Raw genomic sequence first — 25,789 nt, 5'->3', positions numbered from 1 at the left:
ATGCTTTCACCAAATAACAATGCAAACACGATGTAAATACAGTAAGAGCTTCGTTGTGCAGTGTAACAGAGTCATTGATTTCATAATTTTTGGGAAGTGTCTAGATAAACTCGTGGTGTGTGATTGACAGCTTGGCCGATTGGAAAGGGATCGTTCTTTGATCACTTTCTGTATATATTTTAATCACAGTTTAAATAAGATTATTTTCATCCTACTAAGAGAAACGATGTTCAGTTGATCTTTTAGTCACTGGCTTGATTTACTGATGCATAAACAGTATTGAACGATTTTGAGAGAAAAATTATCTGATTACACATTAGAAATCACTGATCACAGATCAGGCATTAGAATAAACATGGTTACTTACATGTTTGTGGCATTCCTGGCAGATCAATATCAAGTCTGTTTGCAAAGCCTGCGTCGAAACTACGACTGAATTACCAAATAATCCACAGTGAAACGAACCGAATACTAACAATGCACTGCTGAGACATTCACATTGTTGAAAAAAAAAAAACCTATCCTAGCATTAGGATCGTTTGGAAGGTAATGGTATTGATTCTGTGCTCCTGTGTCGATCTTTACTCGTTTTTCAGTGGGCGGGGCCAAAGACGCGCTGATGTAAATGTAGGCGTTGATATTCTTCTTCAAAGGCGGTCTACAGCTGCCCTCTGACGTCACAAGTGTCCACTTTTGAAATCCTGTTGTTTTACAGACTTGGTTTCAATAAAAGCAGTTTTTGGAATAACAAGGAAGTTTTGAGTTTTGAAACTTACAGGGTATTTTTATAGTATAACAAACTCTGTCAAAAGATCCCTGTCAAAAGATCAAGGAAAATTTGAATTCTCAGTTAATGACCCCTTTAAAAGTGCCCCTATTGTGCTTTGTTGTTGTGACCCTGAGGCACCATATTAAGGGACAAAACTCCTTGATGCAAGAACATGAGCTTTTGACATGGTCATTTTGGGGATTTGAGCACTCAGTATTTAACCTAATAACATTGAGGAGTATCGTGCTGAATCTCATTGTTTATTTTCATTCCACTTTCGGAGCACAGAACGGGAATGTGTGTGTGTGTGTGTGTTGGGGTATTACGTTTTAAGGGTAATCAAGTTATGTGGTTAACAATTGTTTTATTTAAAGGAATGTGTAATTAAATGTATATTTGTCTGTTGAGGTTTTGCCTTTTACACAGAGTTATCCTGTTGGGTTGTTAAAGATGTCAAGTAATAAAGGAGTCTGTATTTTAATTGCATTAATATATGTATTTAATTTGACGCATGTTTTCTTGTGGAGCTGTGCACATTCAGAAATTTGATGTCTAGGTCCTGCGGTTTTGCTTAGGATTTATTTTTGTTGTGTTATGTATAATTTGTTTAATTTTGCATTCTTTGTTAGCCTGGTGAAAACCAGACCATTCTCAGTTGTAACTGAGTTATGGTCTGGCAAAGCTTCATAGACAAATCATTCCCAAAGGGGCGTCACCAACGGACGTAGCTCAAATGCCTCTGGGCGCAATTGGATAGACCTAAAACCAATCAGAGCGCTGAAGGAGATGACGTATGCAGAGCGACGTTCGTCTGTTATAGAACAACTTAGTTTGAATAAACGAGCAGACACTGATCAGCTACTTGCTCTACGTTTATTTAAAATGAACAGCAAGACAACTAGAAGTGAATGTGCTTTCCATTAAATAATTCACACACAGTAAACAAAACCTTAACAAAAAAACTTTGCAATGAACTTTGCAATTTAGACGTGCAAACTGCGTGCCGGTGCGGTGAGACCATAGACTGTAAAAAAAGATGGACGACGCCCCTTCGCTCTTTTTCATCGGAGAGACCTGAAGCCGCCAGAGTCCCGATATGGCGCTGACATCTTGGGACTTGAGTCTGCGCACTTGCGTTTTCGGGACCAGACATGCGCAGTCGTGAGCAGGAAGTAAAGCCGCGAAATCAAGGCCCCGCCCTCACTCTCTTTCTCTATTTTACCCCTCCGTTTTGCGCGTTCACGTCAAGGGGTAGGGTGTCCCGATTCTTGTTTACATCGAGGGGTAGGGCTAAGGGGTAGGGCTACATAGCCCTCGAAACGGAGATTTTTCAGAGGCACACTCCAAACGGAGGGCTACGAGAAAGTTCGCAGAATACATCGCGAATCACCGGCGAGATGGCTTCACAAACGGTTAAACATTTAAATTTAGCGCCAGATGACACCACCATGCTTATTATAAGTGTTTTTATTTTAGACCGGACGGGATGCTTTCACAGGAAATTGCGTACCTCCTACGTCACGTGCACCTCTCATCACATCAGAAAATAGAGAAAAAGTTGCTCCAGCTACTTTAATGCATGTGGGAGTGGCATAGTTTAGTTGTCACAGCGAGTGAGAAAGGTTGACATGGAGCAGCTAAAGCTCGAAAAAAAGAAATGCTAAACAGGAGTGTCTTCTGGCAAAAAGAAAACGCTATAGAGCTCGTAATAAAACAAGAATTAACATTGGCTTGGCTTTTCGGAGATGGCGAGAAATGAGGGATTTGAAATGATGTAAAAGCTACATGGAGATGGCGTGCGAGTAAGGTATTTTACTGAACAGATAAACTGCCATATGTAGCTCTCTAACAGTTCATTGTGAAGCATTATCTATTGTGAAGGGTCATTTCATTATGTATGTTGTAGCACTGGCATTTATTGTAAACTAATGGGTATAGCTACAGTAATGTCTTGAGCTAGTCAGCTTAAGATCTTTTCCCATCTAAACTGGTTAAATATCTTAAACCTATAGTGAATGTTTTATGAGCAGTAGGATAATCTCTCTTATTTTGGTTATGAGAAAGAACCATATTCATCCGCACAACCAAAACAATGTTCTTCCGCAAAATGCATGCAGTTTTGTTTTTTTAACCATTAGAGGGCCATCAAAGTTATGACTGTTTTCTCTGTGTTCCAGGAGCCGGCCTCTGTGGAAGTTCCTCTAGGGTCATCTAGGTCTTCTTTTCTTCACAGCACGGAGGCCTGATGTTTTCTTCACTGCACGGAGGCCTGATGTTTTTCTTCACTGCATGGACGTTGAGATGAGGGTGCAGAGTAACCTGTATTTGTTTACTCTATTTACTCCAAGTTATCTCTTAGTTTGATTAGACATCAGTTCATGTATGCCCTTGGGACTGTGGTCCAGTGACTCTGCTTCTTCCTCATCCCACAGGCCTGGGGTCTCATTTATAAAACTGTGCGTAGAATCCTTACTAAAAGTGTACGTGCGTCCGAAAGCCAAAAATGGCGTACGCAAACAAATATTCTGACTTATAAGAATTCACTTTATAAATCCCAGTCAGCGGAAGATTGTGCGCACATGCGTCTCCTCCCCGAAACAACCATATATGGAGCTTACAACACCTAGTTTTACTATGCATATCCTCATCTGCATATCATTTGCATATGATTATTCATCCATGTGATAACATGTTTAACGGTACAAGGCATTTGGAAAATATGAAATACGGATGTGCCGTCACATTAGTTACATTAATAAAAAATAATTTAGTAGCCTATATCCTTGCCTTGTTTTTGAATAAATAAATCAAATATTGTAAAATACATTTCAGAGAAAGTTTTTCTCAATCTTTTCCACTGGCCAAAGAGTATTTTTAATTGATTTATATTTTTAATGGAAACAGATAGACCTTGTAGTGCATTATTTGCACGAAACTATTTTCTCAGACAATCTGCTATTATCATGATAAGCAATTATCTCTGTAGTTAAAACATTAAAACACAGCATGCCAGAGGAAAAGTGTTTGAAAGCATTGCATCCACAACAAATATTTCTATTTATTGAATATAAAAAAATGTTGTAACTTCTCAGTAATGATTTCATGTAATTTAAGAGTCTAACTCCATTAATCAGAATGGCATATTTCATCTATATGTTTATATCAGAAGTAAAACATAGTTTTATTTATTTAAACTGTTATTGTGAACATATTTCACAGAACACTGTATTTATGATTATAATGAAGATTTACAGTTTTAGATAAGCTGCGTCAGTTTCACTAAAGAACAAAGGGGTGTATATTTAACAAAGGGATGGACATTTAAAAAGGGATGGATGTTTGCTTCATGTGATAGGCTTGGTAAGTGGAATTATATTTGTATTATCTTTCTGTATACTGTATGTATAATTTTCTTTAGATTTCGGTCTAAAAGTGACCAAAAAGACATTTAGCTCCAGCTCACCATCGGTGTCGCCAAACTGCTCCGTCTCCAAAACGTGCGTACGCACGGCTCAAAGTTAGCTTAAAGGTGCGCACATTCTCCCGTCAAGTTTGTTTTTTATAGATCACAACACCTTTGCGTGGAAACTGGCGTACGTACGTTTCCAGCCTCGTTTTGTGCGTACGCACGCTTTATAAATGAGACCCCTGGTATATTCAGTAATATTTAGGTTGTGGGTTGCGATTTTATAAGCATCTTGGCGTATGATCCACATATCCAAATACGGGTTTATATAGGAAGTTATAATAAAGGAAGTTAAATCGTCTATTTATTTGAATCTATTATTGATTGTTTTTTTATTGTTTTGTTAATTAAAGTATATTAGTACTCGAAGGTCACATCTCTGTTCTCTTTTGGTACTGGCTCGGTGGCATAGTTGGGAGTACAGTGTGACCCTTTTCGATATAGCTCGGTCACACTTTCATGTAGTGTGTTATACAGCTTTGTGTATATGTAAAAGGTCTGCAAAGTTTCAAAGATCGAGTCGTCAGTAATTCCAGTCTTGCTCAAAACTATGTAGATTTCTAAAAATGTGCATAATGTCAGTCTATGGTCTTCATTGGCTGCTCGTGAAAACAACGTCTACATACTTTGACCCTCAAACACTGCAGTTGTAGCTGAGACTGGAAGAGTTTGGTTCGTGCTTTTGACATGTCGAGAAGATGCCGTTTTCTGCGATATAAAAGCAAATCCACTTTGCATGAACATCCAAAGGATGAAGACTCGAGCTTGAATAGATATGATAAAACCGACGCCATCGTTACTGTTCGTATCACTGTGTATAAAGTGCTGAGGAAGATCCCGATCTGAAATTCAGATAATGGGCGTTTCGTTTCCGACATGCGCTGTAAGCGGTAGACTAATCACAACAGACTGGGCCATCTGACCAATCAAAACAGAGTAAGCTCTCAGAAAGAAGGGGTTTATAGAGACTGAATCCTCTTTTGAACCGATTATATACAACATAATCTTTTATGTTGTATATAATTTGTAAATAGATGTTTGTGGTTTGGAAGTATATTTGATTCACGGTTTATTGTGTTATTGGGTGTCTTGTTACATCCAACTACTTTACTTACTAAAAGCAAGTACAAATTCAGTTTGGTCTCTGCCTGTTTCTTAATTTCTCACCACACATTTCCTTAATAGAGTAAAAACATATTACTATTAAACAACTTTCTATTTTCTTTATTTATTGTATGTTGCGTCCCATAACCTCTAGATGCCAAGTATATATGTGGACGTAACATAATTGGGTACCGTTTCAGATACTGTGAGAAAAGAGCGGATGCTGCAATGTATATTATAAGAAAACTTTAGTGTTTTTTGTTTTGTTTTGTTTTTTTACCTTGGATGGATGTAAATCTATTGTAGGAGACCTTTAAAACAACATTAGGAACCTTTAATACAGAATAATAGGGGCACTTTAAGCATTTGTATATCTATTTCTCACAACACAAGATCGGCAGTACATGCTACATATGTAAATAATATCCACATGGTGGTTTTGGAAAAGCGGTTTGATTTAATATAAGGTGTCTTTTGCGGTGTACTTGCAATCTATCCCGTGGTGTGTAATTGAGTCAAAAGTATCATGTTATTCTTTGCTGCTTACTCCTGTGTCTCAGACTTGCTCTGAATGCACAGTACACAAGTGCAGCTCTGATGAACAAAGACGGCCGCTGAAGTAATCCACTCTGCATTCACTACCAACCTCCCAAACCTCCCTCTCCTCCTCTCCCTGGACACCGAAACCACTGCCATCAGAATACAGGAGGTTCCTGTGAGGGCCACACACCAAGCACTTCTTCATAAAACAATATATATACTGACACCGGTGTTAGTATTGGTTGTACTCTCGTTTAATATTCCTTCACCATATTTAATTTGACGCGAACAGAAACAAGGCTGTGAGGGATAGAAGTACTGTCCATTCAATTAACATTATCTCATCGGTATTCATATATTTGTATGTAAAGTGTGTTTCAAGCACACATTATTTTTCAAACATTTGGATAGACATGTCTATGTTAAGAACATCAAAGGATTTGTAATAATTAGTATGTCTCTAAAGTTGTACATGCAAAAAAGGGTTTATTACTCTTCAAAGAAAAGGTTCTTATCTATATATATATATATATATATATTATATAGAACCTTTTAGGGGTTTCCATTATGGGATCATTTTATGGATTTAGTTTAAGAAAATTCATTTGGCTTTAAAGCTAAAATATGTAAGATTTTTGTAATAAAATATTCAAAAATCACTTGCACAGTGTAATATATTTCCTGCAGTTGTGTACTTACAATATCCCAAAAGTTCCCAAAGATTTTTAATTTCAGAGAAATTCCCATTTTAAATAATGGCTCGTCCATGTGCACATGTCGCCTATCGATGACGTAATATCCGCGATATCCCTGGTTTCCGTAGTAACCGCGACAGACGTGGACAAGTGGTACGCTCACACTGTTGTTGTTTCGTTCAAACATTATGGACCATGGCAAGCAGACTTTGGGACAAAAGGAGAACTAAAACGAGGATCAATATCAGCGTGACGTTTTCGAGATACCGAGGGCTCCACGTCCGTGACAAACTTCGACTTGACTAGACGCCGCTCTTGCATGTACTTTATTAGACAGGTGAGCGAATGTACATGAAACTAATCAATGTTATATAGCTCAACATGATGAAATGTTAGAAATGATCAGCATGTTATTTTATTATGTTGATCTAGCTTCCTGCTAGTCTCATACAGACAAACTAACACATAGAATAACATTATAACTTTCAACACACTCAAATGCAGTTTAGTGTGATAGTGTAGACCAAGTGAAACAGCGCTGCGTTACCTCAAGTTTCATTCGTCTAATAAACTGAACTGTGTGAGTAATTCTGCACTTGCGGGTGGTTCGGTAGAATGAAATGTTCTTATTCCTTTATATCCGCGGGACTCCCGTGTGGCGCTGATATCTATCTCTCATTAGCAATCGCGACCTGCTTCATACCACAGTCGTGTTAAAAACATCAATGTATTCACTCATCCATAAACATTATTAGCTCATCAGCATAACGACAAGTTCCATAATTCCACTTATGCGTCATCAACCTACGCTTTTGTTATTGTAAGAGGTTAGCGACCCCTAGCGACAAAAAAATTAGGTCTAACCCTAACTCTAACCCTAGCTTTAATTCATTTTTTATTTTAATTAAATTCATGAATTAAACCGCTTGTAAACATACTTTATGTTTACATGGTAAACATGAAAGTATTATGTTATTAAGACATTTCTCCTACCTTTTTTGGCATAAAGGGTTCTTTACAATTTAGGGTTCTAAAGAGAACCTTTTCTTGTGTCTTTTTTGAAACAATGCTATTGTACATTTATCAACAACATAAACATCAAAGGAGTTGTAAACATTTCTGTAAAGTTGCACATAAAATGATTTACTTTTTAGGCGATGTTGATACAATGCTATTGCATGTTTATCAACAACATTCACATCAAAAGGATCTCGTTTGTTTGTAAATGTTTACATAGACAAAAGGGTTGTAGGCGTGTTGATATGTGCTATTGTATGTTTATCAAGAACATCAACCTCAAATGATTTGTAAACATTTGTACATAAAAGAGTTTACGCATTATGTGCTGTCAAAATGATGCTGTTGTACCTTTGTCAAACAACACCATCAACTTTAAAGGATTTGTAAACATTTGTATTTATTTAAAAGTTACGAGTACAAGGTTATGTTATAGATGCAGTCAAAAAGTTATACGAGTTTCAGTGCCTATAGAAATGTACAAAGCGCACGTGCAAATACCTACGAACACGATTGAAACTTCCTTCGTTCACTATATGTCGTGTTTGAAGTCCACTATGAATAAAGTTTCTTAGATTTAGTGATCAACGCCAGCAGCTACTGTACAAGGCAATGCAATATACTGAACAGACTGTACATCTACCTCACAGACCCATTTTCACTGGCATCAAATTAAATTGGATAAGGTGGCCTGATTCTGACTCGGGGAGAAGACAACGAAAAGTCGCGCCATGAAGACTACACCCAAGAAGGCTTAGTCAGCACCGGTGCTGCTGATCCTGGGACAGTTGTGAGCTGGAAGGATGTGGAAAGGGCATTCTCCACATGAATCTGAGGACATGCTGAGCACCTGACTGCAGAACAGTGTGCGACTATAAATTACGATATCATACGCCTCCTGCTGCAGAGCAAACACATGGATGTCGAGTGAGATGTGCTGCGGTTCCTGCTGGTGAAGATGACGAGTCAATTAAGAACATTCATATGCTGGACTGACCCTGTCATGAAAGATTTCTTAACATCTATCTATTGGTGATGTATTTTTTACGGTTAAATACTTCCCAATTCTAATGTAGCCACATCCTGCATCTCGCATATACTTTTTCATTTTCTATTCATTAAAGAATCCTTAAAACGTATTACGATTTCCACAAAAATATTACACAGCACAACTGTCTTCAACATTGATAATAATCAGTTACTTTACTTTAAATTGTAATATTATCTCACAATATTACTTTTATTACTGTATTTTTGATCAAATAAATCCAGCCTTGATGAGCAGAAGATACTTCTTTCAAAAACATTGAAAAAAACTTCCCAACCATAAACTATTTTTCATGATAAAATATATGATTAGGATATTTACAGCCATATATATAATGTATATTATCACTATTTAACAACAGTACTCAATTTATGACCTATTTTTGGTAGGACCAGATTTGTTTGACGAATTGTATTGCTCATGCAAAAATGTAAAAAAATGAGATAAAGCAAAACCTACTCAGACAAAATGTAACAAACAAATCTACACTCCAAAAAGTATTCAAACGGAAAAAAGGGGGACAGAAAAGTCTAAACAATACAATGCTTAACACATAATTAGTGTTACTGGAGTGTAAACACACACAAACACAATTTAACACACTCTCCTGCGCCCAATACACAGCGGCGTTCCTCACACACCACTCCACATCATTATAAAGCGGGTAGGATGTAGCTTGAACACTCACTGTGGCTGGCTCATGGTGCGATACGCAGCAAACGCTGAACGGACTTCCTCTTTCACTTCTCTTAAACGTGAGCTCTAGTTTGTGCTAGACGGAGGCGACTTCACTCATACCAGACCTGAGAAGAAAAGCAGGAAAAAAAGAAATCAACATACTCTCTTTGACCACATCATAATATAAAGTAAATACTGTAGGAACTACTGTGCGTGTTAAAACTGAAATGTACTATGTGTTTATTATGAATGCATGAACATCAAGTTCAGTCATGACACAGTTATCATTTTGAAGCGAGGAAAAGTAGCTTATGCAATAAAATCAATGAAGCGAGATATTGGATCTGTTATGAAATCAAATACTCGCTTAACTTCACAGTTTTACCTCTGACCTGTGATTGAAATCAAGCGAAGAAACCGTTTACAGCTATAAGCTTACTACATGATTCAGCAAAGCTTCATACCCCATTTAACAGAATATTTGATATGCAGCATAAAAGTAAAAAAAGTTGCTGCCTTAAATTGAGTACAATCAACATTGATGTTTAAGTCATTTCAACTTAAATTAAATTAAACTGACTTAAATTAGTTGAATCTTGTATAACTTATAAAAAAAGTTGTTATTTTGATGAGGTAATGCAATGTAAAAACATATTGTCATAAATTATTAATCATATATTTTTTTTACAGTGTAGTTCTGTCATGACAACTCTGAGTGTTTGGCATGGTAATGTATATGGCAATGTTGATATGTTTGGTCTTGGCACGTATATGAATTACCCGTAGCAGATCTAAACAGGTGGAGCTGGGGAAGGTGGAGGGTTTCTGAAAGCGCGCTGCACTGCTACAACAAACGCTGGCCAGTATTTGAAGGTTGAGCAGCGAGCTCATTGGCTACTGATACAGCAGGAACCAATCAGCTGTGTCCTATAGAGAATGTGATTGCAAGCATATTGAGTAAAGGACCTATCAGCCTGCGCCATCCAGAGTTTCATGACAGAACTTTGTATGAATTGTGCACTTTATTCCGAGTTTTTTAAAATCATACATCTATGAAAGTTATTATTCACTGATAATCTTCCCTTAAAATGTATGGCGTAGACTTGGTTCTGTCCATCAGTTGTTGTTGACTGGATGGATGGAGGCAGATCTGAATGCGAGTCTGCAGTCAATTGTAAAAAAGGGGCGGAGTAAATGATTGGATTGAATGATTGTCACCATGTCTGGTTATGATATTTTGATTAGGTGAAACATTTAAGGTGAAAATAAAATATGAAGCATTCCCAATGAGATGAAAATAGATATAATATAGATAGGGTGAATTTTCATGTCGACTTTAATTTGATAACTGCAATGTTGAATCATGTCTGATTCATGACAAATCAGCCTAGTTCATGAACGAATCATTCATTCCAGTTAATTGAAAAGAATTGCCTGATATAAAACATTTTGTGCACTAATCCAGTTGAATCATTAAATAAATTGTTATTTCGAGTCGATTTGTGTCAATGAACCAGTTGATCTATTTCACAAATCAAACAGAACACAGTTAGTCTCTCACTGATCTATTTTTCAGCTATTTTCAGTGAATAACAAGACTTAAACTTCAGTATTTTAATTACACACAGCTATAATATGAGAGAAGACAAAAGAAAAGGGTATATGAGCCATATGGGCTACTTTTATGTTTTTTTTTTTTTTATCTTGGCGCTTAAACATGTTCACTGTGAACTATTGTTGTATTAAAAAGAACTGATGCAAGATTCACATTTTGTGTTCCATAGAAAAAAATAACACCACACAGGTTTAAAACAACATGAGGACGAGTGAATAATGACGAATTTTCATTTTTGGGTGAACTGCGCCTTTAAATTGACAATCATACAAACAAAAAGGGTGTCCAGAGCTAAAGAAGATTCTTTAAGGGGTCTCTCAAACAGGACAAGACATATTCTTGAAGCGAAGACCAGCCTTTTGAATTCCCAGAATTCCTATTGTCCTACATGTGAGAGCTGAGTGCATAGTGCTTCATTCACATTTAATAACCACCTCGACCTCGAAAAAAAAAAAGTTGTTATTGTACAAACAGCATGATTTTCAGCTGGCTAAGCATTACACAAAACTCCTGCCTGCGATTGCCTTTTTTGGTGTCAAGGTGCGATGAAGTTGTCAACCTCGGTACGGACGGCCATCAATAAATAGAATGGTCTGTAGCGCTCGGTTACCACCAGCTTCAATAACTCAAGCACTGTGATGAAAGCTTCATTTACTGAGACCGCTTGACAAACGCATGGTGTCTCAAACTCTAGCGGTTTTACAAGAGGTATTACCTCGGGCTGGGGGATGAGGTGAAACTAGTACACAAGACAAATCATATTAGGCCAAATAAGGCATACCGTACACAGGTCACTGAGACAGTAAATCTGAATAGATGGAAGTGGGACGAGGTAGAGGAGAGAAGATGATGTGAGGGAGGGTTCATTTTTGCATTCTTGTAGGCGAAAGGTGCTATCTGCGACTCATGATAATGAAAAATTGATAAAAGGTGAAAAAACACTTTGCAATACCTTTTCTAAATAGCATTAACAGATTATTATATATGCATTTAAAATGTTTACATTTATGTTAAATTTGATTAACATTTTCACAAAGTGAGTCAAGTCCAAATGCATGGATAACTGTCTGAAATATCATTTTTGTGAATCCTGTCCAAACTAGATTTACAGATATAAACAGAGGTTGAACTGTTTTCTTGCTTTTCTAATTAATTTAATTAGATCATTAAAGTATGTGAATCGAAACAAAGCTATTTTTGTATGTTCCTTTTTTTGATTTTTACCATTTCACTAATTATTTTTTCCATAATTATATTTAGTTGAAAAGCCTATTATAGATTGTTTAATCGAAAGTTCCTATTGTGACACTATTGGGGCATGTTGTCACAGAAACTCAACATGTGTTTAATGGTCTGTATTTTTTGTTGGTTATATAAATTTGTTGGTTTATATGTTAGGACATAAAGCACATTTTAAGTGACCTGAAAGAAAAGTCAGTCACTGTCATTGTTCATTCATGTTAGTTCAGGCCCAATAAATAATATTAACAGATACAACTGTTCACACAGAACGGGTTTTTTCATTCCACTGCGATACTTCCATCGTTTTTCAATGCGTCTTTTGCAGCGTCTCAAACGCGGCGGTCAAGTTAAAATAAGTTCAAATCAATGACTGTCCATTCTTGCCTTGACTTCGCAAAATACAGGACAAACTGCGCTCCGTTTGGGTTAAATATGGAAGACAATTCTGATATCTTAAAGGGTTAGTTCACCCAAAAATGAAAATTATCCTATAATTTACTCGCCCTCAAGCTATCCTAGTATGACTTTCTTCTTTCAGCCAAACACAATCTGAGCTTTATAATTGAAGTGAATAGTAACTACGCGAGTCTAGTTTCGGTGGAAGAGTGACCTCTAACCTGATGCATGATGTAGCGTAAGCTTAGGTGAGAGTAGACAGCTCTCGTGGTTCAAACAAACTCAAGATCCTACAAAATTTCACTTTAAAAATTCACGTTTAAGACTTCTAATAGTGACCGTTGTTTTGTTTTGCTCGATCTTCTGCGCATCCACGTTCGTCAATACGCCATGCTTCGGGTCAGAGGTCACTCTTCTGTTGGATCTAGACTCGCGTATGGCCACTACCGGAATAAAGTCATAAATACGGATATTTGGTTACACTTTATTTTAAGGTGTCAGTGTTACAGAGTAACTATACATTTAAATACGGAGTAATATTAATGAACTACATGTACTTACTAGGTTAGGATAGGATTAGGATTTGGTTGAGGGTTAGTTGCATGCAATTATGCATAATTTACTGTAATTACTATGGTAAGTACATGCAACATATGTAACAAGGACACTGTAAAATAAAGTGTTATTTTTCTAACAAAAACCATTGAAGCCTTTATTAAAACCCTGCAGCTGTATGGATTACTTTTATGATGGATGCGCTTTTTTGGATTTCCAAATCTCAGTTACTATTGTATTCACTCCCATTATAAAGCTTGGAAGAGGATATTTTTTAATATAACTCCGATTGAGTTTGACTGAAGGAAGAAAGTCATATTCACCTAAGATGCCTTAAGGCAGAGTACATCATGGGATAATTTAGTTTTTTGGGTGAACTAACCCTTTAAGTATGGGATGATTCCGTATTACACAGAAAGCAGTCTACTCTTCAATAGGCTACTATGGCTTAAGGGCAATTCAGGTTGTGTACCTGCAGTGCATGAGGTCTTCCAGATTAATGACAATAAATATAACGAATTACTTATGGGTCAGTTAAACAGATTTGAATCATGCACGTCTCACATCAATGCTCATTTTGATTTGTTGTGTTGACCACGTGCCCAAAGACCTACAGAATCAAAGTTCGCATGCCACTATCAGTTCAGTAGCCTATCAAAAGTTTAGCAATGAACTTGATCAGACGGAACATATTCAGGCAACATGAAAAGCAAAACATGCAACATGGCGATGAAACAATTTCGTGTCATTTTGACGTGATGCCAAGCTACAACCTACTTGCAACAAAATTTCCTTACTTGTCAGGAGTGACCAAAAAATCCCCCATAAACACAGCATTTGATGCGCACGTAATAAAGGCTATTGCATTCAAAAATGGAAGACATGTCTTGTATTTCCCAGGCCTAAAGATTGGATGGAGTGAGGTCTTCTGATTAAATGCTACTCAGCACAATGACAGCTGATTTAGTGATGCAATTACCAAAATAACAGCAAACACTAATTAAGCCAATAATTGGCGGAATGAAAGGAAGAATAAGCAGTGATGAAACGCTCGTCTCCAAGGGCTGACCTACCTCGATTTACATCGTTGAAACTTTAATCGTGTCTCCCTGGCCCTCGTGGTTAAGATAACGTGTCCCTTGCCAATATTCAGAAGAGGCTTGATGCGTGAAGACAGTTTCGCAGTGGTCAAGCATCCGTTCTGCTGCTTCTTTCGCGAATAAAGCGGACGACGAGCAAAGGCGAGCCGTGAAACGAGCATCATCGCTCAGCGAGGTGATATTAGGAGTCCAACCATCCAGAGAAAGGCATCGTATTCGCGACAGGAGGAGCGCATTGTGTGTGTTTTGTGTTGTGCTGAGTGTCGGGCTCCCCTCTTCAATTCACGCCAGGGACTCAGTCTTCTCCATCGCGCTGAAGGCGCGAGTCGATTTGACGCGATTCGTTTGAAGCGTGAACGCCAGCATCGCTCCGTTATGTCGGAGGAGGAGGATGAGGAGGAGGAGGAGGAGATTCATTACGCAGAGAAAACGCTATTCTATTGGTTTTCTGTTCGAGGGATGGCAAATGTTCTTCGGGATAACCTCGCATCCATCAAAACACCTCACTGGCCGCTGAGGTGCGAGTATCTCGCGTGCATTTCCATGCCAATGTCTCATTCTGCGCGTGTCATTTACTGCAAACACACATCAGTCATGTAGAATAACGCCAACAGCAGTCATGAGTCATGACTGAGCATATGGAGATGGCAGGGGTGACTTTGAGATGTGAGAAATGCGTTTCGAAGATGACTATTGATCGGGGATGTGCGCGTGAGACAGTGAGAGAGATGAAGACCACCAAGTAAGAAAGACATAAAAAGGTCTATTGACTGCCTTTGTACAAAACTGCTTCAGAATTCAGATAACACTACAACAATACTATCTTACTATATTAATGCCATCATATCACACTATACAGTAGGCCTGCCTACATATCAGTCTTGAAAATAAAGGTTCTTTATGGTTCAAAGAAGAATCCATGGAAGATTCCATTCCACAAAATGTTCTTTCGAGTGGAAAATTTGGTTCTTTAGATTTTTTAAATGTTCTTCACACTAAGAGAAAAAGTTCCTGTCCCACTTTATATTAAGTGGCTTTAAGTATGCACTTACATTGAAATTAATAATTTGATACAACAGACTTATTGTGTACATACATGTTTTTACATTGTACTTATATTTAGAAAATACCTGCATGTAATTACAGCTGTAATTCATTTATGTAATTGCATTTGTATTTACACCTTAACCCTCCCTTTAACCGACCTATACCACCACACACGTCCCTAACCTTACCCGTATCACACCTCAATAGCAGCAAAAGTGTTTTACAATACAACATGAGCATGAAGTACATACTTAAAGCTACTTAATATAAAGTGGGACCAAAGTTTCTTTTGGAACCTTTATTTTTATTTATCATACTAATGCACATCATTCAACTATAATACTAACCCGTCATCATACCATTATACTAATGCATATCATATTTATGGTGTGATCAAACTACTTTAATAATATCATTCCACTATTCTGTCATATTCATATTATACATAAAGCTGAAAATAGCCTATAATAATTTACTTATATTCAAGTAATATACGTCTTTTATGATCACCAAGCATAACATATTTTGATCAAAATACAGTGAACCGGTAATATTGTGAAATATTACAAATAAAATAACCATTTTAATATTTATTATATTTTACATTCTTAAATATTCCTATGATAGTAAAGCTGGCTTTTCAGCATCATTAGCAGTCTTCAGTGTCACATGATCCTAATATGATATTTAGCTGCTCAAGAAACATTTTTAATAATTATCAATGTTGAAAACAGTGCTGTTTAATATGTTTGTGTAAACCAATATACATTTTCCATGATTCTTGGATCTACAGAAAGTTGAAAAGAACAGTATTTATTTTGTTAGAAATATACATTTCTAATATTATAAATGCCTTTACTGTCACTTCTGATCAACATAACATTTTTTGCTCAATAAAAATATGAATTTCTTTAGATACAAATCTTACTGGGCCTAAGACATCATAGCCTATCTCTTTCAATGTTAAGTTGCTGTTTCTATGTGGCAAACTTCATTAGTTATATTTTTTTAATTCATTTCATTGCACTGCAAAAAAAAAGAAAAGAAAAAAAAAGTGTTTTTTGTCATTACTTTAAGTTGTAGTAATTTGGCCTTGTTGCACCTCAAAACTATGCCGTTCTAACGGTTTTTGATGACACAACATGACGTCTACTTTTGTCCCTCGTGTGCTCTTTAAACGAGGAATGTAAACAATCCGATTAAAGTCTGCAAAGTTCCCACGATTCCACGCATACCTGCAGCGCACAAAACTTCCCCATTAGCATACCTGGCATACCAGAGTCTGACACCAAACCCATCCGGTCTACACACACACACACACACAGAGAAAGAGCAAAGCAGTCTCACTGAGAGTACTGGACCACACCTGCTCTTAATGCACTAAAAATAACAGTAACACCCCACACAGTTTCTATAAATACATATCTGAATAAAACCTAAAGCTTTACAATCCATAATCACTTCATGACCCAATCTTAGACGTTTAAACCCTTTCAAAATAAACAAAATGGAATAAATGTGGCAATGCACTCAGAGCGGCTTCTACTTTACAGAAAGTTTTAGGCCTGGTTTCACAAACAGGGCTTAGATTAAGCCAGGATTAAGCCTTAGTTCAATTCTAAACGTGCCTTTAATGTCTTTTCTCTTAGAAGTTTGTGATGCAACAGCAGGTAATTCCCTATAAATAAACTCTCATCGTTACGTTCCACCGACGCACAAGGAGAATCGTTTCATTCACAAATGTGGACAAACAGCAATCACAACATTTCTGCGCTCAAAAGGATCCGCCCACCGTTCTTATGTGACTGAGTCGCATGCTGACGTTTAGCTCAGAACTTATTTGAGGAGGACGAGGTGACTCACCTGCACTGCATTTCACCTGGAAGGTAAGTCTACTAACATTTCCCTGCGTGTCAATAGGATTTGCTAGATTTATAAAACTGAAGCCTTGTAAAATTGCATGTAGTCAAGCGCAAAACTTGTCAGCAGGTGAGTCCTGACTGAGACAGGTGTTTTTTTGAAGAATTGTATTGCTCAGATAAAGCCTGAGAGACTTAATGGAGCTCTCTGTAATGTTTAATTTAAATATCAACTTTGTCTTAGAAGTTTATCCTCAAATTTCTTGGGAGAAACCAATATGAGACATGAGTGCAGAGCTATTTCAACAATGTGAATTTGATTAGAAATATGAGTTTAAATTGAAATGTTTGACGTTGGATTCTAGTCTTTGGATCTTGGTAAATCTGAGCACAGTTTGAGATCCTGCGATGGGCGAGTTGCATAAACTTAGCCATTAAGACTGAGTCTTAAGAACAAGTTTGGCCAACTAGCAGTTTCACAAGAGATGATAATCAGTCTTACTTTTCTGATTCAAATTAGACCAATCGACTTTCTTATGTAACTCGCTTTAAAAAAAAAAGAGGTAAGGACTAGTCTTGAAGAAGAAAAAACAGATGCCTAAGTTTTAAGGCTAGCCTAAGCAGTTTATGCAACAGTTGAGATCTCTTCTGAAACTTTAGACGAGACGTGATATTATTAGGATATCTTGCTCAAGAAAAAGAAAAAAAGCAGGAGACTTGATTTGTTCTCTATCTAAATGTATTGCTGTCTAGGAGAAACAATTGAGCCATTCAAGAAATCGCTTTTATTTATAAATAAAATGTCTTTTTAATTATAAATAAAATATATTACAGTGCCAATAGGGTATATGTCGAACACTGGTCTCATCGCATCCGCTTGTCAGAGAAAGTGTGAACAGCAGTGTGAACTGACACAGATATCCAGTGACTTTTAAGGCAATCGGCTAACCTACCCAGTTCACTTTGTTATTGGCGTTTTTATCATTTAAATACTAAACGTTACTGTGAAAAAGAGAAAAATTAAAATACTTTTAGATATCAATCTGCATATGCGAGGGACATTAGTTATGCTCATCTTTACTTGCTCCTTTTAAGTTATCTTGTATAAAGCAGCTCATTTTTTTCACGAAGCACACACTAAAGACCTGAACCGGAAGCGATGCGATCTGTTTTACAGAATACGGAAGTTAAGTTGCACATAGCCCCTATACACTCAACTAGGTGTTAACAATATTGTTATACTTAATATAATTAATTGTAGTATATGAATATTAGAGCTGTCAAATCTATTAATCGCGATTAATCACATCTAACATTAAAAGTTTACAGTACATTATACAGTATATGTATGTATATATGAGTGCACACACACATATATGTATGCATATATATATATATATAAAAAAATCATATACACACACATATTATATAAACAAACTTATGTTAGATGCAATTAATTGCGATTATTAATTTAACAGCACTAATATATGTATATTATTAAAACTGAAATATTAAATAGTATTTTATTATATTAACCATTATATTTAGTGGTCAAATCGATTTATCGCATCTAACATAAAAGTTTGTTTATATAATATATGTGTGTGTGTATATGTATATTTATACAGACACACACACACACATATATATATATATTAAAATACTATAACATTTTAAATTAATATTATTTAATATTCCAGTTTTAATAATACATATTATTTAATCAACATTATCCAGATTAATGTTGACGAATTAAAAATTACGAACATCATCCCTTACAGAGAGCATTTATATTCTGTAGGAACGTTGACATCTTTAACAAACAACCAATATAGTTAATGTGGACACTGTGTAACAAATGTAAAATGTAATGTAATCTGACCATAATATTTCCTTTGTTCTCAGGTGATTATAAGAGACTGCTGTTAAAGTTCCCATATAAGAAGATCTATTTAGCGTTTCCCATGATGGCAGGTAATTAATAACAGCACACATAAACATTATAGATATAAAATACATTATCATGTGCACTTCACACATGATGTTGTGTTTCCATGATGTGGAATTCTTAAAATGCAAATAAAATGCAAAACAAAATAAAAACTTCTCTGTGGGGGAAAGCTTGATAAATGATGCATCTATTTTATTTTTTTTCCTTTGTATTTCCTCTTATTACAGAACACGGTGACCCTTGCACTGGGTCCGAAGCCAACTTTTGCATGAATGGAGGAACATGCTTTAAAATACCTTCTGTGTCAACCCCCACCTGTGTGTAAGTGTCCTAACGAACAGAAAATCTATTGTTTTATTTGATGACTTATCGTTTGGCATACCTTGTTTGGCTTGAAACCCTTTCCCTGTCGTGTAGCTGCAGTGCGCACTATGAGGGCAGCAGATGTGAGCAGTATCAGCTGTTCAGTTTCTCACACAGCAGTGAGGAGAAGGGCATGGTCGCTGCTGTGGTCATCATGGTCCTGCTCATTTTAGCGGTGCTTGGGGTGGTCATCTATTACATCTACAAGTGAGTCACGTGAGCTTTTCACACTGGTTTCGGATTCAGTACAAATTTGATCAACATGATAAAGACACATATGATAGATTACCACAGAAAACTGTTTCTCATCCCTCGACTGATTAGCAACAGTAATGTATTTACAATGGAATATCACACGAGCACGCCGCGGGAAATCGGTGGAGGGCTCATATGCAGAAAAAAGAGATTGCGAGTGCGATATTTCTCGCTTTTAAACAGCAGTTTTAGTAAACAAGAAGTCACTATTGAATAACTTACATTTTTCACACAATATTGCCAGTTGCTTCAACTGTTTCTGCGCCGCCAATTAAAGTTGTTCCAAGCGAAGCCACTGCAGAACCGTTTGTTTTGTTGGTTGATTGAATCGGTTGAGTGAACAATTCAGCACACGTGACAGTTACAATGGAAGTGAAAGTGCCGATTTGTACTCACAATTTAAAGTAGCCTAGCCGCTAGATGTAAACAATATGCCTGTTAACATGCGTGTTTGGAAAAAATTAATAACATTTTAGTGTGGAAACCAACAAACATTTTATAAAGTTATCTAATTATATTACTAAAGCTTAAAAGCTCAAAACCGTCTATGCTCAAAACGAAGGGCAAGTCGAAATAAATTTTTTTTGGGGGGGGGGGGGGTAATCAACTTTGTTTTAAATGCTGTCGAATCTGCCAACTTGTATAGCCTACTTATGGAATGCTTGTGTCCGAGATATTGCTATACTTTTTCTCCGAATTACAAGTTTATATCTCACAATTGCACGTTATTGAGAGCTTTAAACTCGCAATTGTGAGAGGAAAACAAATATCAGAATTGTTTTTAGCTTTTTATTTCATGGCGGAAACAAGCTTTCATATTATGGGCAAGAGCTATTTTTAACCCCTAAAAAACTGCAATAAGTAACTGTTGTCTTTCCATTTATTCCCAGAATTAAGAAAAATACCCAGAGCCAACCAAAACCTGAGGGATATAAGAGAGGCAAATCAAGTGCGAACTCTCAAACAGTGTGAATCGACTTTTGATGCATGTGAACTCGACATTGGCTTGATGTTGCGAGTCTTGAACTCAATGTGAAAATGTGTCACATTGCACACAAAATACTTTTCTTATGTTTTTACATTTTGTAAATAGTTCTGTCATTTAAAAACATATTTAAATACGTAACAAATTCTTGAAACAAACTGTTACCATGCAGCTGTTCAATGGAAAGCAATACATTTCAAAAGCAGCATCCATAAGTGTAGATTTGTCATTTTAATTGGATATAGATGACTTGATATTATTTAATATACTAGTCACATGTGTCATGTAGGCTACATATACTATTTTTTACAATGTGCTGTTTTTGTTTTAAATAATATATCATCCGTTTTAATTTTGTCATTTAAAGGAATAGTTCTCCCAACAATGTAAATTCTGTCGTCATTGAATTTCTTTCTTCTGTTGAACATAAAATAATATATTTTGAAGAATGTCAGTAACCAGTTGTTGGGCCCCATGGACTTTCATATAGGGAAAAAAATACTATGGAAGTCAATGGGGCCCAACTGGTTACTGACATCCTTCAAAATATATTATTTTGTGTTCAGCAGAAGAAAGAAATTCATACAGGTTTGGAACAACTTGAGGGTTAGTAAATGATGACAGAATTGACATTTTTGGGAAAACTATTTCTATTTCTACTGGATTACTGTAATTCCTGCATACTGTTGAAATGTATTAACTTTAAACAAGAGTAACAACAGGCACCTCAATCATTAATGCACATCACTGTACATAGAATTATTTTATAAAATGTAATGAGAGCATATTCAAAGAAAATGTTTCCAAAGCCTTTTGAAAAACCAACAATTTTCATATCATAGCTTATGCTACTCATATATTTTTCTACAGAAATGTACAATGTGCACACTGCACAGTAGGCAAGTTTTCTGTATTGAAGTTCTACTGTATGTGCAAAAATGTGCAGTATACAACACAGTACAATGGGCAATGTATCCCAAAATGCAATGTGATTCCAGTGAGATGATGAATAAACCAGATGGATGAAAATGAATTGGAATATTTACCAGCACTTTCTTGTCCCACTAATTAATCTGAATGTAACACACTTTTAGATATAACTTCAATTAAAACTAATAGTACCTTTGAAAAACGCTGTTTTATTTTACGCTGAGCGAGCTGAGTTGTCTAGTCGTGTCAGAATAATTGGAGGGGAGGTGGATCCTCTGTGGAATAGTTTAGATTACTGAGTTTCCCTTTTTGCCTATTTTCTATGCTTCATCAATAAATAAATAAATAAATAAAATCACCAATAAATCACCAACATGATAGCTTTCAAGAATATAACGATTCAGATTATAGGAGAGTTAAACATCATCCAGTCCTCTGGAAATTCAACCTTCAATTACATGTTAGATAGTCTTGTTCCTTCATTAACAGTATTTGGGCACATTTGAGAGGTCCACACACACCACTTGCTGGCTGTCTTCAAATCCCCTCTGAATGCGAGGAATGCTTTAGCACACTAAAAATGCTAAAACTTTACCAAAAAACTATTTTATAAAGTCTATGTTCTACACGCATATGAATGCAAACTGAAGAAAAATTTACTTTAGGACCCAGCGGAAGAGCTCATTTACTCCTTATAGAGCTATAAGGCCATCTAGTGGCAGGCGTCCTGAAATATTATGTTATATATATTATTTCCACAAGAGGTCTACACAAAGACACCCCATTTAAAGATATTTTGAGCTGAATTAAAAGGGTTGTGCATGAAATTGTGAGTTATTAAGTTGAAGGAATGTGAGGAATGTGCTTAAATTACTATTTATTTATTTATTATTTATGGATCAAATCAGTAATTTAAAGGTAAATAAAAAATAAAATAAAAAAAAATGCATTAAAAAATACAATATTTACATATTGACAATATTATCAAAATTAAATAAAATAAGCTTTCTGGACAAAAAAAAAAATTAAGTAGCCTACGATTTAGGGCTTCGGGTCATTTTGACCCGCGAGGGAAAGATGTGTTACAAAGTGCGAGGGAAGGATGAGGGTTAAAAATAAACTAAACAAAACCAAATGAATATTACATTTAAATCTGTGTTAATTTTAAAACTGACTTTGCAAGAATTTGCGTTGTTAATAGCAGTCCCAAACTAGTTTTCGTTAATAGGCATGCTCGCTTTTCTGAGGCGAGGCTAATTTGATCAAGTTACCAAAATAAGACATAGCCTGACAACACCTGAACGAAGATACAAAAGACAACGCATTTTTCTAAGGGACACATTTTACTGCATGACAGAAGTGTAAACAGCTTTCACGCACGTCTTTTGTTTTTTTCTTTGACTGCACACTCCGCGACCCACCAGTTCAGAAACACTGTTCAAGTGACGGAGTGGTACCGTATAGTGAATTCAGGTTGATTGAAACACTTTTCCCCAGTCCTACCACAAACATAATAAATAGCATATAACAAAAATACCAGTTTGTAAATCAATATAATACTAATTCACAATTCAATATAATATTTTAATTATTGCATATCAGCGATTTAAAGTAAACATATATAGCGTTATAATAAGGAGACAAAGAGGCAGCCTCACTCACGCAATACAAAGTCAATGGAGACGGTTGGATTGTATCCTCCCCGACCCGTGCGGGACTGCGGTCACGCCATCTGTGCTTCAGAAAAGCGCGGTCACGCCATCTACGCTTAAAAATAGATTGCGCGTCTACGCGAGGTTGCGTGGTAGGCTCAAGGTGTATGCGCTTGGTGTCGGCAGACTTTTAAAAAAAATATTCATAATAAAATAAATAAAATCAAATTGTTTTCTGCAAATAAAACAATTGATCTACTGTTTTATTATTTAATAATTGTCTGTCAAAGTCCTATACAGTATACCTTGTTATACAGCAATATTTAATAAATTCATAACATTTTGAAATCAAATTGTTTTCTGCAAATTCCACCAGATTATTGTTCTTCATCTCACAGACTACCACTGTGGTGATTTTCATATTGATCTACTGTTTTATTATTTAATAATTAACTGTCAAAGTCCTATACTGTATACCTTGTTATACAGCAATATTTAATAAATTCATAATTTTTTTAAATCAAATTGTTTTCTGCCAATTCCACCAGATTATTGTTCTTCATCTCACTGACTACCACTGTGGTGATTTTCATATTGATCTACTGTTTTATTCTTTAATAATTCTCTGTCAAAGTCCTATACTGTATACCTTGTTATACAGGAATATTTAATAAATTCATAAAAATTTTAAATCAAATTGTTTTCTGCAAATTCCACCAGATTATTGTTCTACATCTCACTGACTACCACTGTGGTGATTTTCATATTGATCTACTGTTTTATTATTTAATAATTAACTGTCAAAGTCCTATACAGTATACCTTGTTATACAGCAATATTTCATAAATTCATAAACATTTTAAATCAAATTGTTTTCAGCAAATTCCACCAATACAAAGTCAATGGAGACGGTTGGATTGTATCCTCCCCGTGCGGGTTTGGTTCTCTGTCTCTATGGCAGCGGAGAATGCAAGTGACGTCACCGTCACGTGCAGCAAATGTGCAGCCACACACTATTGGCTGATCTCAACAACCAATCACATCGCGAAGAAATCGTCTTTGCGTCAACATTCTAAATTCCTCGTCATGACGTCACAAGCAGAACTTCTGTATAAAAGCAGGTGAAACCCTACTCTGACTGTGCGTTCACACCGGACGCGAATAGCGCGTCAAATTCGCGTCTACCGCGTCTAGTTTGACGCTTGACCACTTTGTGTTAATTCGCGTGTCAATGGCGAAATTGACGCGCGTAACAACAAAAGTTTGAAGCGAAATTTACGCGCGTCAGAGGCGAAATCCGGAGGCGAAAGTTTCGAAACCCGTTGGCGGCCATCTTTTTAGATGTTTATCGAGCATTAGCATTAGCATTATTCGAGAGAGTCACCGCTCGTATATGCTCTGGAGAGCAGAAACAGCTGCGTAGGGGACATCGTCGCTGTACTCGGGTCCACCAGAACCTCCGGAGAGTTTCAGGAGTTTCACAATTTGCTCCAGGAGCTAGGTTTGGTGGACCTAATGGTGAGGATGCTGACGAGGACAGCGTAGGCCGTATAAGCCCTCGGCCTCGAGTGGTCTAGCTATGCCTGTCGAGCCCGCGCTCTACAGCCCGGCGCGAGGTTACCCTCGCCCGCATCCACCTAATCTGTCATTTATTTTTGTTTTGATAATAAACGAAGCCAGCCTCCAAAAGTGATTAATCTGTCCTGTGATTTTTTTCTCTCTCTCACACATCACTGTCCAGACACGAACTTATATGTTGGTTGTCTTTACATTATAATAATATTTCATATAATCTAGATATGGAATAAATAGCATTCAATACAAAATAAATATATGTCTCATATATTGAAATCAAGTTTTATGTGATAAAATATTTGCTTTGTTGTGCATTAGAACCACAGTCATATATTACAAAATAATTTATTGAAGCATCCAGATATGTGACAGCAGCAAGCAGCTAGGCTCCTGATTGGTTAACGCGGCGCGAATTGACGCAGAAGTTCAGATTTTTCAACTGGGGCGGCAGACGCGAATTCGCGTCAAACGCGTGAATGCACAAATAGCACTAACTAAATCATTCGCGCGTAACGCGCTTAACGCGCCAGACGCTCAATTCGCGCCATTCGCGCGAACTTGACGCGCGAATGAGGCGTATTCGCGTCTACCGCGCCGCGCTCTACGCCTCATTCGCGCCGCAGGAATTTTTTACGCGCGTAACGCGTCTTTGCATTGACTTAACATTGAAATCACTCGCGCCTGACGCGCTATTCGCGTCCGGTGTGAACGCACCATGAGTAGGTACTCACTCATGCTCAGAGAGTTGAGCTGCCTCCGAAATCGCATACTGTCTGAGTACTCAAGAGTCTCTTGAGTACTCAGACAGTATGCGATTTCGGACGCAGCTCAACTCTCTGACCATGAGTGAGTGCCCACTCAGAGTAGATTTCACCAGAGTTTGAATTTGAACTTACTTCGCGACCGTTAAAAAAAGTGCGTTTTAGGCTATGAATGTGACGTCCACA

The 25,789-nt window shown here is 36.7% G+C and overlaps 2 protein-coding genes across 3 annotated transcripts in view; one reads left to right on the top strand and one right to left on the bottom strand.

Moving 5' to 3' along the window:
- tmem266 (transmembrane protein 266) overlaps positions 1–14,767 on the bottom strand; it is a 74,215-nt gene extending 59,448 nt beyond the window's left edge. The window contains exons 1-2 of one of the 2 annotated variants that reach the window (XM_056264974.1): positions 14,199–14,767; positions 9,328–9,442 (exon numbers count right to left, since the gene is read on the bottom strand). In XM_056264974.1, coding sequence (XP_056120949.1) covers positions 9,328–9,341 — 14 coding nt within the window. In that variant the 5' untranslated portion in view covers positions 9,342–9,442; positions 14,199–14,767. The remainder of the gene's footprint in view (positions 1–9,327; positions 9,443–14,198) is intronic. The other variant, XM_056264973.1, reaches the window with a different exon arrangement.
- A 2,260-nt stretch (positions 14,768–17,027) lies between these two features.
- On the top strand, positions 17,028–20,712 carry LOC130099287 (pro-neuregulin-4, membrane-bound isoform-like). The gene is made up of 5 exons (XM_056264896.1): positions 17,028–17,158; positions 19,037–19,105; positions 19,310–19,403; positions 19,500–19,652; positions 20,591–20,712. Exons 2-5 carry the CDS (start codon positions 19,096–19,098, stop codon positions 20,670–20,672), a joined length of 339 nt encoding a protein of 112 aa, XP_056120871.1. The 5' UTR covers positions 17,028–17,158; positions 19,037–19,095; the 3' UTR covers positions 20,673–20,712.
- The last annotated feature ends 5,077 nt before the right edge of the window (positions 20,713–25,789 follow it).

This window comes from Rhinichthys klamathensis, unplaced genomic scaffold (assembly GCF_029890125.1).
Source record: "Rhinichthys klamathensis goyatoka isolate OS25496 unplaced genomic scaffold, OSU_Roscu_1.1 h1tg000228l_1, whole genome shotgun sequence".
Taxonomy (NCBI): Eukaryota; Metazoa; Chordata; class Actinopteri; order Cypriniformes; family Leuciscidae; genus Rhinichthys; species Rhinichthys klamathensis.
This window is presented reverse-complemented; position numbering and strand designations above follow the sequence as displayed.